Genomic DNA, 13,897 nt, shown 5'->3' on the forward strand with positions numbered 1-13,897 from the left:
CTTCATTCTCTTCAACCATTGTCACCAACTCATGATACACTGGACCCCTCATGGGTTACCACAATCGTACACTGTTGGGTAAGGGGGGCCATTACGGTATCCTGACCCATGGGATATGTATGACACCGATCCCACTACACCAAATGATCCCGACTGGTAGCCAGCTCGTCCCCCCCAACCCCCCTCTCCGACGATGCAACCTCCTACCTGGAGGTCTTTGCAAGAGCGACAGCTTTCCATAATGTTGAGCTCCACAAGGAACCCCTTGAGCAGGATTTCCTATTCGATACATTTGCTTCTACCCACAGGGACACACTGTATCTGCCAATGTTACCCGGCATGAAGAGACACGCAGATGACTTCTTTAAGGACCCTGCTAGTGCCAGGATTATTACCCCTAGGATAGATATAAAATATAAGGCTGCACCATCAGACACATTATTTGTTCGGAGTCAAGTGCCACCTGACTCCATTGTAGCAACTACTGCACACAAAAGGGCCAATTCCCAGGATGTCATTCCACTTCTTCAACAGGGTCAACTGGAGTATCTAGTGTTGACAGACTGCAGCACTCGCCGTTCTCTGCAATGGAGGAGCAACAACTCTCTTTTGAAAGGGTGGCATTTTCTGGACCCTGTTCCCTACATCACTCTCACCACAGACTCATCACATTCGGGATGGAGTGCTCACCTACACCTCCTAACAGTACAAGGTCTCTGTGATGCAAGAAATCAATCCCTACACATCAATTACCTAAAGCTTCGGACGATCTACTTAGCATTGGAAGCTTTCCTTCCTCACCTGTCTCACAAGGTTGCCCTAGTCCGGATGGACAATATGACCGCCATGTATTGCCTACAGAAACAGGGTAGGGCACAGGAGGGAGACGGTCTTCACAACTATCACACTTGTCTCAGAACATATGGAGGTGGGCTCTACATCACAACATTTACCTGTTGACGGAACACCTTCCGGGAACAGACAACGACTTTTCAGATTTTGTTAGCAGGATACAGCACAAATGGGAACTCCACCCTCAAGTCTTCTTCCCATACTTCCAAACGGGGGGGGGGGGGGTCTCTCAGATCAACCTTTTTGCCACATCAGATACCACAAAATTCCCAAACTTTGCCTCCAGGTACCCACTCCCACGATCCAAGGGCAATGCACTATGGATGAGTTGGTCAGGGATATTTGCCTACACTTTTCCTCCTCTCCCACTTCCCTTCCTGGTTCGGAAGCTCAGGCGAACTTCTCTTACAATGAACTTGGCAGCTCCCACATGGCTGTGACAACCTTGATTCGCAACACTTCTAGAACTCTCTGTAGTTCCACACGAGAAGCTACGCAGCAGGCCGGACCTTCTCACTCAAAATCAGGGACAAATAGGGCACCTAGACTTAAACTTTCAGCCAAGCAATTTGGCTCCTGAGATCATAGAGTTGGGCTACCTTGACTTGCCACCAGAATGTATAGATATTCTCAAGGAAGCGAAAAGGAATTAATGAGCTTGTTACTGTCAATTCACACAAATTGATCCTCAAAAAGCTACGGTGCAAAACATTGTCTGCTACCTGCTTCATTTACAGAAGCCAAATTTAGCATACACTGCCATACCGTTACACCTCGCTGCAGTCGCTGCATACCTCCAAAATAGACATAATCTATCACTTTTAAAAATTGCTGTAATCAAAGCCTTCATGGAAGGACTCAATTATTCGACCAAGGGTTCCTCCATCACCCTCCTTGAACCCTAACAATGTGCTCATCAGACTCCTGGGTCCCCCATTTGAACCCTTACACTCATACCCCCTTCAATTTATTTTTTGTAGTGGCATTCTTAGTTGCCATTTCTTCACTGAGGTTTGTTAGTGAGCTTCAGGCTTTCACCTTACAAGAACCTTTCTTTCAAACACATAGAGGCTAAGTGGTTCTTCGCACCAACCCATAATTCCTACCTAAAGTAGTCTTTCAATTTCATCTCAACCAATCCATTGAGTTGACAGTTTTTTTTCCTCAGCCCGATGCAGTTGTGGAAAGAGCTCTTCCTACACTAGATGTCAAAAGAGCACTCATATTCTACATAGGTAGGACAAAAACTTTCAGAAAATCTAAACAACTCTTTGTCGCCTTTTCGTCACCTCATAAAGACAACCCAATATCCATATCAGGCATAGCCGGATGGATAGTCAAATGTATTCAAACTTGCTACCTTAAGGCCAAATACCTTTACCTGTTTCTCGCAGAGCACACTTCACTTGCAAAAAGGAAGCAACCAAGGCTTTGCTAGGAAACATCCCCGTAGCTTACATTTGTAAGGCAGCTACATGGTCCACACCACACACCTTTACCAAACACTATTGTGTGGATATTTTAGCTCGCCAACAAGCCAATGTAGGGCAGGCAGTGCTACGTAAACCACTGCAACACCCACAGGCTAACCACCACTTTTGAGGAGGAAATGATTTACAGTCTATACAGGGCATGTGTATCTACAGCCACACATGCAATTGAACGTAATATGTTACTTAACCTGTAAGAATCTGTTTGTGACATGTAGTGCTGTAGATTCGCATGCACCCTCCCTGGACGTCTGTGACCGTCGCAGTTGCATTATACATTTACATTTGGCACAGTCATCACATTGCTTATACAGACTTTACACTCCTTTCTCACCCGCCTGCAGGAAAACAATCTTAGCAATGGAGTTGATGCCCATGCGCAATATCAGCAAGAGGAGGAGTGACTCGACCTTGGGACTCAAAAGACTTCCTCTTAGAAAAACAACTTGCACAACTCCAAACCCAACACTAGATGGCAGGAGTATGCAGAGCATGTGAATCTACTGCACTACATGGCACAAACAGATGCTTACAGGCTAAGCAACATATTCTTTAAAGGAGATAGTTTTTTTCAAGAAACAAGTGCTGCAAAAAAAAATAATAATGTTTCCCATCTTCACTTTCTCCCTTTGTGGCTGTGAAATCAATTTACGAATGGGAGACTGTCCAATGGGAACATCTTCCCCTTTGATAACTGAGTTACCACCTCTTTTGAAGTCAGTCATTTTTCAGTGGTTTGCATCTGCAGTTGTGGTCACTAACCATTAATCCATCCCATTGTGAATCGCAATTAGAAAGTGATACCCATTTCACACCTTTTTGTAAATCGCGATTTGCAGTGAGTCACACAACCTTTTTTGTGATACACAACATAACATAACAATGCATAACGGTTTCTCCTTATCACAGAAGGGGTTCAATACATGGTTAATTCACATTGTGCCATTGGAAACCCTGTGACTGTGTGAATCTCGGGGTTTGTGACGGAAAATTATTTCAGTACATGTGAGCGTAAATACCTCCTTCGTTGCTCTAATAATACTTAACATATCTTCCTCCTTTGCAGTCTCTTCAGTTGTAATATATTGTGGTCAAACTAATATTTATAAAGAATCATGTACCATTTTCTCCCATACTCCTCTAATTGTTTGCCTGAATAAGACTTTAGGGGGACCGCAGGTCCCTTTGGAATCTTTTCGGAATTGTGATATTTTGGCAAATGCAATAACATGTAACCAGTTGAATGCATTTCCTCCGCAATTACTCCAGTCATCATAAATTTGATTGTGGATTAGATGTGACTGTAGATCCTTGAATTTCCCTTGTGTCCAGTTGGTGCCCCAGGTGCTGTGGGAGGAAGTACACTAAAACGATGTTCTTACCTGGTTGCGAGGTACATACTCACAGTGTACTTACAATAGAAAGTCTCTTGAAGTAACTCCGATGTAACAGTAGCACACCTTGCTGAAACCTTCTGTTCATAAAAGATATTTTGTGACTGCTGTTGTGGCTTCTTATGCCGTCCTAGAGTTGGTGACATCAGAACCCCATCTCAGAATTGCAGAGCTTTAACCTATTGGCATTATAGAGACAATTGGTATTATCATTCTTTAATTTACTTTGGTGTTGTATTTGTTTCTTGAAAACAATTAACTGTCAATGCAGTAAATGATTTCCATACCACAGTTGTAATAACTTGTATTAAGACCTGTTTTCTTTTCGTAATAGGACCTGTAATTGCAACCTCTATCTTTGCGTTAAAACCTAAACAAAAGAAACGCATATCCTCAAAGGATATTCAAGATGTGGACATGAAGGACAGTATAAATTGTTTGTCAGGTAAGTTAAAGTGACAAGGGTATTGGTTGAACATATTAGAAAATATATTTTGTATTTTTGTCACCCATCACGTTGTTTTGAAAAGAAAATATGTAGTGCCTGGCACATTGTTACGGGCTGAAATTGTAAGAATACAGTTAGGCTTTTTTGCTGTGTAAAGCGCATAGCCTTTGTGAGGTTCCTTCTGCACTCCAGATAAGTAGCCTCGTTTACAATGTGAGGAAAGTATCTCTATTTATTTTCTCAATGACATGGTAAATTGGTGCAACTCCTCTGCACCAGTGGGTTGTGTGTCAGAATATTTATAACCGAAATATATTCCGACATAAATATTGTGGCCTAAATATCGTTTACAACAATATAGCTCCATCGGGTGTAGATTTTCTACTACTAATTACTGTAGGGCCTATTTTCTGTAAATAATAGCATACTATATTTTTGCAGGCTGTATTTAGGTCACAGTAATTTGGTTCCATATTGCCGTAGTAGATTCATCTGTGACTCCCAGAGGGTATGACGAAAAAACGGAGACTCTGGGAAATCATGGTGGAATTACTTCGATACTCGAACCAGCATTAGTTATATTAATAACAAATTAGGAATTACAAACTGAGTAGTAAACACACAATTGTAGAAACAGACTCCCACCGCCAAATGGGCCACCAAAGGTTCATGGACCCTTTCATGCTGCCTTCCTTTGACCTTGTGGAATATGCTGTTGGCATTATGTTGTTGCAAGCAAATTTAAAGTCGACCCAGTTTTTAGGGTTATCCTACCCCATATAAATCCATGATGGATTGAGTGTAATTTCTTGCTGTAAATGAAAACAACCAGATGAATTGTTAATTGAGCCTTCTGTGTCAAAGCCTCACTTTACAATCCATCACTAACATACATAGAGTGGAAATGGTTATTTAGGTGTCTGTCTCAGCACTGGACTTCCTAGGGTCTTTGCTTTTATTTCCATCCTCCGGTTTGTATGGTCATCATAATATTGCTGAATCGGTGGAATTTCTCTTTGTTAAGGATCTCGGAATTGGAAGTCGAGATTTCCAGGAACACAGCTCGAGCTTAATTCTCCTCAATTTAAAATTCTGATTGTGGGTAAGAGGAATCTCCCAAAAACATCTTTCTAGCTCACTGGTAGAAGGTTACAGATTGTCAACAGGTTTTGATTATCTTGGTCTCCATTTTAGGTCACAAATGTTACAAAAGTGCCTCCATTCTATTGAATACTTTATAGGTATTATCGTTTTTTTAATAAGATAGCTGGAGTCCTCTTTCAGTTCCGTGGAGCACCTTTTAGCCCCAAGCTCGATGGTGGAGCATTTTATGTTACCGAATTGTGGGGTTTGTAAAAATTGTCCTAATTATTAGGCCAAATTAAACAAACAAAAGAAGGAGTAAACCCTCAAAAATGATTTTGATGCTTAAAAAATGGAGAGGTGCACTGAGAACAGAAAAGCAATTCCTTGTCTTGTAGAAGACCCCTCACTCACCAACCTGGTTGGTGACATGCTTCATCATAGGGGTCCCACCCGGACAACCGAGTGTCATCCGGGTGTGCTGCGACACCTGATTACAGTGGAGCTGGTTTCAATTTTTTGATGTGAGTGCAAGTGCAAGGTAGTGAATTAAAAATTGGTCAGTATTAACTCTCTGTCAAAAAAATTATTTAATCGTGGAGCTACTGGACAATGTTAAAAGGATTAGACGTGATACCATACCAGGTTAAATTGACCCGTGGTATCATCAAAAAGTGAGGTGATAAATGGTGGAAGTAGGTCTACATGTTTCAACCTTGGCGGAAGGTATCCAGGTTTTCATCAGGACCAGAGCTAGCCAGGGCGGTCTACACACGCTAAGGTGTACCCTACCCTTGGTAAGAATGTAAAAAATCCTACTGTATTGTCAGCAGGACAATCCTTGCTCGAATTTCGTAAGGAAAAAATACCTGTTGGAAAAAAGAGAAGGAAACAATATATACACACCTGTATATTTTCTGTGCACATCATAGTTTCAAGCTCCTCTCAATCATCAAGCAATAGTGGAATGTTGTCGTACATAACTCAACACAACAGTCATACTATATTGCCACCTTCAATGAGTGAATATGACCGTGTTCAAAGGTGTTTCGCAAAACGTAAACACCCGGCCGGGCTTGCATTCACCCGTGATCACTCCGTGTATCAAATGAACCAGACAAGTGATAAAATGGCACTCACCAGGTAAGTACCGGGGTGCTCATAAAAACGTGACGAGTGGTCAGGTGTCTAGCACGAATGCCATTCGTCCCACACGAGAACAGACATAGCCAGTATCAATTCCGTACTGACGGTAGCGTGCTAAGTTACAATTAGAAGTGCCCACGCACGCATGTTTCTCCGAGAGTGATACTGTGTTATGAAGCACTTCTAATTGTAACTTAGCACGCTACCGTCAGTACAGAATTGATACTGGCTATGTCTGTTCTCGTGTGGGACGAATGGCATTCGTGCTAGACACCTGACCACTCGTCACGTTTTTATGAGCACCCCGGTACTTACCTGGTGAGTGCCATTTTATCACTTGTCTGGTTCATTTGATACACGGAGTGATCACGGGTGAATGCATGCCCGGCCGGGTGTTTACTTTTCAGACCCCCCAGGATATTGCGGCATAGATTTGCAAATTTAGCGGCACATAAATGTAAATTTAGCGGCACAAAAGTTGAAATTTAGCGGCATTAGTGCGGCACTTTTTTTTTACTCTAAATCATTCCTTTTCACTCTTACATCAAAGAAAACTGTTTTAGCATAGCATTCCACTTTCAAATAGGCATGTGTAAAGTGTCTGAGAGTATTTGTTTGCTATGCTAAATCCCCTAGTCCTGTAATAGCTGGCAGAAACACATTTCTCATGTTGCTGGCAGCCAATCAGAGAACTTGCTGGACTCTAACTTCCGCAGGAGCTGAAGTGCCCAAGAGAAATAAAGAGCCCAGGGCTAATCATAACTCTCTGCTTTTAAATTGGCGTTCCTGCAAGAGTCTAAGACACTCTTGCAAGCCTAAATGCACCCTTGCTGGGTCCCGAAACAAGAAGGGAGAGGATTCCTTGGTGACCAATAATTCTCCCCACTTCCTGTCTACTCTCGCCCCAGAACAGGGTGCAGGCACCCCTACCCTGACCAGTGGCATCAACCCTTCTAAGTGCCCACCACCGACCCTGCTTACAGGCCTACACCATGGTTTGCTGTAATTCCATTCTCTCCCGGCTGCTCATGCACCTAAAACTGTGCAGTAAACAAGTTTCACACATGATTATACTGACTGATCCCACCTTCGTCCTACCACCAGCCCCTCCTCCAGGGCACAAGTACTAAAAAAAAGAAGTGGGCGGACTAACCAAGTTAGGTAGTGTGCAAGTGACATCATAGCGCGTGCCACCACAGCACGAGTGGCATTGCACGTGGAATCACAGGAAGTGATCTCTCTGGAAGTGACATAAGATATTAAAACCTCACACACATGTTTATCAGGTACATCATGAGTACATTTAAGCACATTATGAGATTTAACAAATAAGATTTTGCTTTGGGCTTGTGCCAAATAAGTAGTGCAATCCCAACACAAAAGCTGGGCCTCAACTAATAACATTTTTCTTTCAAAGCCTTACCACAAAGAAATTTGCAACAAGGAGTAGCATGGCAGTTAATCTCTACTGCTCAATTGGTTGCAAAGTTGCATTTTAAAATATTTTATAGGATTAAGGCATCTGCTACAGAGGTGCCTGGTAAATCTCAGGGAATAATAATAATGGTGAGATAACTCTGGAGGTTAAAGCATTTGTTGGAGAGATCTGTGTTTTGTGTAGGCCCAGATTTGCATCAAAGTAGTATAGAAGGTTAATGTGTCTCCTGCGAAGCACATCACGTAACATGCAGATCAGAGATTTTTATTGTATGGAACTAGGTATGTAAGTTGCTGCTTTGAACATAGATCTTTTTGTTAATTGCAGTTCATAAATTAAAATCCTTCTGATATAGCACAGTGAGCTGTGAAGGACCTGACTCCTACACCTTATAACCCTCACTGCCTCATGTAAGACATCTTGTACAATGATTTACACACTTACATGATTTATTATCAATGTCTAATGTGTATGTTTTGTAAAGCGCTCTGACACCCTGCATTAGGATGTGTAGCACTATAAAAGAAATAAAGTACTATTTAAATTGTTATTTTTGTAAATACTTGAACAGACTAACACATCTGACATTCTTACAGTGCATGCACTTACATACATAAAGGGACTGACAAAGTCAAAAACTCCAGTAATTAATGTTCTTCCTGGAAAGAGACTGTAGTTTTGTCTAGTGGAAGTTTTAACTGTTGAAAGTTTTGATTCCTCATAAGGAAGTGCAGAGGGTTAATATGCCTGCTGCAAAGAATGTGTACCATGCAAATCACAAAGTGAATATAACCTAAATAGATCAGTTAGTTACTGATTGTGTCATAGACTTTCTTATGTTACTTGCTGTTTACAAGTTAAACTCCTGATGTAAAACAGTGAGCTACTAACTGTCATCAAAGAACTGAAATGCAGACGTCAAGTATAGATTAGAGCGTATTGATTTTTTCCCCAGGCTTGTATTATCCTAATGTTTCACAAAGGGTTTATTTGGTAGAAGTAATTTCTATTTATTAAAGAGAACCCCCCAACCATGGTGTTACGTTTCTGAGTTTGTGCTTCTTCAGACCAAGCCCCCCTAGACTATACTGCCTAGCAGTAAGGATGACATATAAATCCCACCCCTTGTAGTCCTCCGTCTTATGTAACGTTCCCTTTACATTGAGTTATACATGATTGATTGTCTCTGTAATGTGTGTGCAATGTAAAGTGCTCTGAGACCCTTCACTTTTATGAGTGACACTATAAAACTAATTTAATGCAACTGAGAGAGAGCGGTTATAAAGACAGTAGAAGGGTGGTAGTGCGGGAATCCATTGCGGAGGTGGTCATTGAGGGAGAGGGCATCAAAAATCATTGTCGCACAGGGCGCCACCAGTGCTAAAGCCGGCCCTGCTCCGTTGTATTTGTATTTAAGTGAGGTTCCAGGCCACGTGCACAGCTAGCCAGGACTGAGCTAAAGGTTTTTATATGAGTCTGACTGGACCTGTTATTGGTTTGTGTGTTTATTACATGGTAATGTCACACAACCACATTATATTATAAACTACTTTCCTCGTTAAGGTGAAAGCGGCATCTTCTAAATTAAATAGATTGTGCGTCATACTGCACATTGCTTGACCAAACACCATCAAAAAACGTTTTATCTACGAAGATCAAGGAATTAAAATATTTTGAATTATGGTTTAATCGTTTTTATGATTAGGATATTTTCGGTGAAATAACACTTCTCAACGCCTGCTAAGTGTGGACCTTGGTTCACTTGCACTTTGATAGGCAGTGCTCACAGCAGCAATTCTCCAAAAGGAAAGAATGTTATACAAAAGGGATACTAAACAAACACAGTGGGAAATGCTTACTGCTGCATAATTCTGAATACTTTCGTGGTTTTTAGTAAATAAATCATGCTTTAATCGATTTACAGAAGAGTTTTCATTGAGAAAAAGGTGACCACGGCTAAATGTCGAAATGCCACAGAACAGCTGTTTGGGCTCAACTAATAATAACATTACTCCTTTTGATATAGGATCAAAAGGAGCCGCCTGATGGCCCCTTAACTTGACCTTTATCTTGGAGGCAGCAGGAGGTGACAGTAAAAAACGCCGCCCTTGCTGCCTGCACATTGTTGCTGTGAACTAATTGCAGGAATTTCCTCTTCTGAAAGCTTTCTGCCGCCCAGCCCAGATTTCGCGGGCACTTTTGTAAAAAGCGCGGTCTTTTTACAAATGTGCCGATTTCGCGATTATTTTGCAAATCGCGAAATCGCGAAATCCTGGAGAGTCTGACTTATTGCGAAACACCTTTGAACACGGTCATATTCACTCATTGAAGGTGGCAATATAGTATGACTGTTGTGTTGAGTTATGTACGACAACATTCCACTATTGCTTGATGATTGAGAGGAGCTTGAAACTATGATGTGCACAGAAAATATACAGGTGTGTATATATTGTTTCCTTCTCTTTTTTCCAACAGGTATTTTTTCCTTACGAAATTCGAGCAAGGATTGTCCTGCTGACAATACAGTAGGATTTTTTACATTCTAACAAAGGGTAGGGTACACCTTAGCGTGTGTAGACCGCCCTGGCTAGCTCTGGTCCTGATGAAAACCTGGATACCTTCCGCCAAGGTTGAAACATGTAGACCTACTTCCACCATTTATCACCTCACTTTTTGATGATTCCACGGGTCAATTTAACCTGGTATGGTATCACGTCTAATCCTTTTAACATTGTCCAGTAGCTCCACGATTAAAGAATTTTTTTGAAAGAGAGTTAATACTGACCAATTTTTAATTCACTACCTTGCACTTGCACTTGCACTCACATCAAAAAATTGAAACCAGCTCCACTGTAATCAGGTGTCGCAGCACACCCGGATGACACTCGGTTGTCCGGGTGGGACCCCTATGATGAAGCATGTCACCAACCAGGTTGGTGAGTGAGGGGTCTTCTAGAAGACAAGGAATTGCTTTTCTGTTCTCAGTGCACCTCTCCATTTTTTAAGCATCAAAATCATTTTTGAGGGTTTACTCCTTCTTTTGTTTGTTTAATTTGTTCTAGGGCACTAGGAGTACCCCAAGCAACAATACCCTTTCTCTCCTTTTGTTTTCCTAATTATTAGGCCATCAAAAACAATTCTTACACAGGATTAGTTACTTCCCAAAATCTGTCCCGCTCCAAATATTTGGCCTGATGTATGAATTTTCCGTTTGCAGAAAGTGGCCACAATTTGCGCCCCGACTGGAAAGGAATTTTGCAAACTAACCTATGGATTACTGCTTACTCCTAAAATCCATTTTTGAAACATTCACAAAGGTTAAGTGGTTCTCTGGGACCCTTTCCATTTATAAATGGCTGTAAGAGGGAAAATGTGCTGAACAAACACCAAGAAAACAAATTGACACATCAATGTGGGTTTATTACAATAATGCAGTGAAGGTGTGTCACTATGGGAAAGATCAGTTCACTTCCGTGGAGAGGCAACTTTGTCTGAGGTTTCAAGGTCAAAAGCAACCATATTTATTTCCCAAACCACGAAGGAAAAGGCTACATCACTTGCATAAGCATAGTTCACCCAGGACATACAAGATAGCATCAGTGGATATAGAAATTTCTTGGAAACAAAAGCACATATAGGTGTATATCGCATGATTAGTGGAAACCCCCTCTGTGGGTTTTCTATTCTTGAAACATAAACAATATTAACATTACTGATATATTAGTGTTTCTGCACAGCAAGTGATTATATCTTGCTCGATGCGGATTGGCTACGCTTATCTTACCTTTTGTACGTGGTTTCTTCTATCCAGGCTAGATGTTCAGTGTGAAATATGGTTTCCGCCAAAGGCGGGCATTTGCGTCGCCATGTTCAGAGGCAGGATGTGCACCTGGGTCGGTCCATCCTGTAAACGTACATAATCAATGGATGCATGTACTAGCAGCACAATTACAAAGGAAACGGGCCCTAACGTGATTCCCGCACCTCTACCCATCTTTCTGGTAGATGGAGATTGTGGTAGCCTATTTCTGTAACCTCTGTGCTTAAGCACTGATGGTTTCCTGAGTCTGGAGGGAGATATGATTTAAGTTTCATACAGTAGCTCAATTTACTAACCGCAAGATGTTTCCTGACCTTCTAGCGAACAATGTTCCTATTTGTTTCTGCTAGACTTATTGTTCTATGTAACGTCGCTATTTCTGTGCAGAGGCATGTGATCTTACAGGGGCCTAAAACTGCCTCCAACCTAAAAACTTCGCATGAAATTCTCAGGCCTCACATCTGTGTGGGTCTTAATATGCTGTATCCCATTTTTAGGTTGAGCCTAGCGCAGCGCGCATGCAGTGCTCTAGAAAATGACCTCTTGGAATCACTTCAGCTTTTCAGCAAACTCATATGTGTACCTAAAAAAAGCCACACGCACAAGTTTGCAGAAAAGCTGAAGTGATTGGCCATTGCGTGTGGCTTTCAAAAATTGAAAGCCCATAATTAGCTATAGGCGGATGTATGTCCTGCCTTCTCTCTAAATGTTTACTCCCCTGACCTAGGGAGCTCCTGAGCGAGCAGCAGCGCGGCCGGATGCCAGCTGCATTCCTGACATTCGTTGTCTAATTAGCGCTGTCGCTTTAACTTTCGCGGCCGCGCTTGTTGTTGTATGTCAAATCTGTTCCTAATGCACTTGCTGCATGATTGTTAGCTATGCCCCTACTCACCCCTTTCCCTGTCTCGATACGCTCTGTCCTGTGCCACAATATGCTCAGTAGCCCCATTCTTTTGGAATGGGCGCTGCACAGCAAAGACAGCCTCATATTTTAATGCAGCTCATTGCATCATCACGTGTATTTCTTTCTTTGCCACCACTCAACACCCCGGGTTTATGAGGTCGCTCTGTTTTAAAGATGGGAGAGGAGTGATGGGATCGAAAATGGCCCATAAATCCCCAGGCTTGATTTACGCCGCTGTGCCTGCACCGCCCCCTCCCGCCTGGGGTTTCTGCAGTGAGGTTCGGGCCCTGAGTTGGCCCAGCTGGGACAAGACCGGCTGCATACAGAGCTAAAGTACACATGCCTGGTTAGTCAGCAGGCAGTTAGCAGGCTCTGGACTGTTGTGCCGGGACGGCGAGACTACCCACACAACCCCTTCCAGACCATACAAGGGCTGGAGTCTGCACGCAACCTACCCTGGGACTGTCCATGCGCCGGAGAAGAACAGTCCTCTCTCAGACACCGACTGCCCCCCTCACCCCCGCTCCCTGAGAACAGCGCCTAGCTCTGTCCAGTGCCGCTGGGTCCAGGTACTGCGTTAAAAAGTCCAGTCACCTCCCACAGAGAGAAACAGACTTCATCAGAGAAATACCCTGCAAACATGGGAGATGTTGACACTAGCGGCAGATAGCGAGCACGCTCGGTAGGTTAATGCACTTCCTGTATAAAAAGAGTACTTCACTCATTCAGACCTCTGGAGAGTGGTACCGTGAATACTTTGACTGTGGGAATCACAATACTCATTGGGCTAGATGTGCAAAGGCCTTTACTAAAGGCGAACTATGCCTATGTGAAATTGAAATTACGCTGGCATAATTTTCGTAATTTGGTAAATTTGCGATGTTTGCTTTGTGAAATTCCCTAAATTACGCATTTACCCCACTTCATATACTTCTATGACATTCGCGATAAAAAATAAAAGAATAAATTACCGTGAATGAACGGGAACAACAGAGCATGAGTGGCTGTTGTTCATGGTACTTTCGTTTTTTGCACTATCCTTTAAGCGCAAACTGTGTTCCTACGTCACAAAGCGATGTAAGGCGCACTTGGAGCCAAATGGATGCTAAATGATGAATTCGCATCTCGCGCAATAACACATAATTTTGCTGTATTTATGCAAAAGTAAATTACATAAATTTCACACAAACCTATTACAAACCCTGCGGCTCACAAAATCACAGGAATTGCAACTGCAAAATGTTTTTTATTTTTATGTACTAAACCCAATGAGTTTTGTGATCCATTTTCCATTTTCAATTAGGAGTGGGATTGAAAGGGGC

General features: G+C 42.3%; 1 protein-coding gene across 7 annotated transcripts in view; it reads left to right on the forward strand.

Moving 5' to 3' along the window:
• LOC146861709 (zinc finger protein 425-like) overlaps positions 1–13,897 on the forward strand; it is a 281,372-nt gene that overhangs the window by 62,675 nt on the left and 204,800 nt on the right. For all 7 annotated transcript variants that reach the window (XR_014979015.1, XM_085646056.1, XM_085646057.1 and 4 more), the window contains exon 3: positions 4,071–4,181. Coding sequence is in view for 6 of the 7 variants with exons in the window: in XM_085646056.1 (XP_085502182.1) it covers positions 4,071–4,181 (111 nt within the window). In the remaining variant the exon portion in view is untranslated. The remainder of the gene's footprint in view (positions 1–4,070; positions 4,182–13,897) is intronic.

This window comes from Triturus cristatus, chromosome 3_1 (genome assembly GCF_964204655.1).
Source record: "Triturus cristatus chromosome 3_1, aTriCri1.1, whole genome shotgun sequence".
Classification (NCBI taxonomy): Eukaryota; Metazoa; Chordata; class Amphibia; order Caudata; family Salamandridae; genus Triturus; species Triturus cristatus.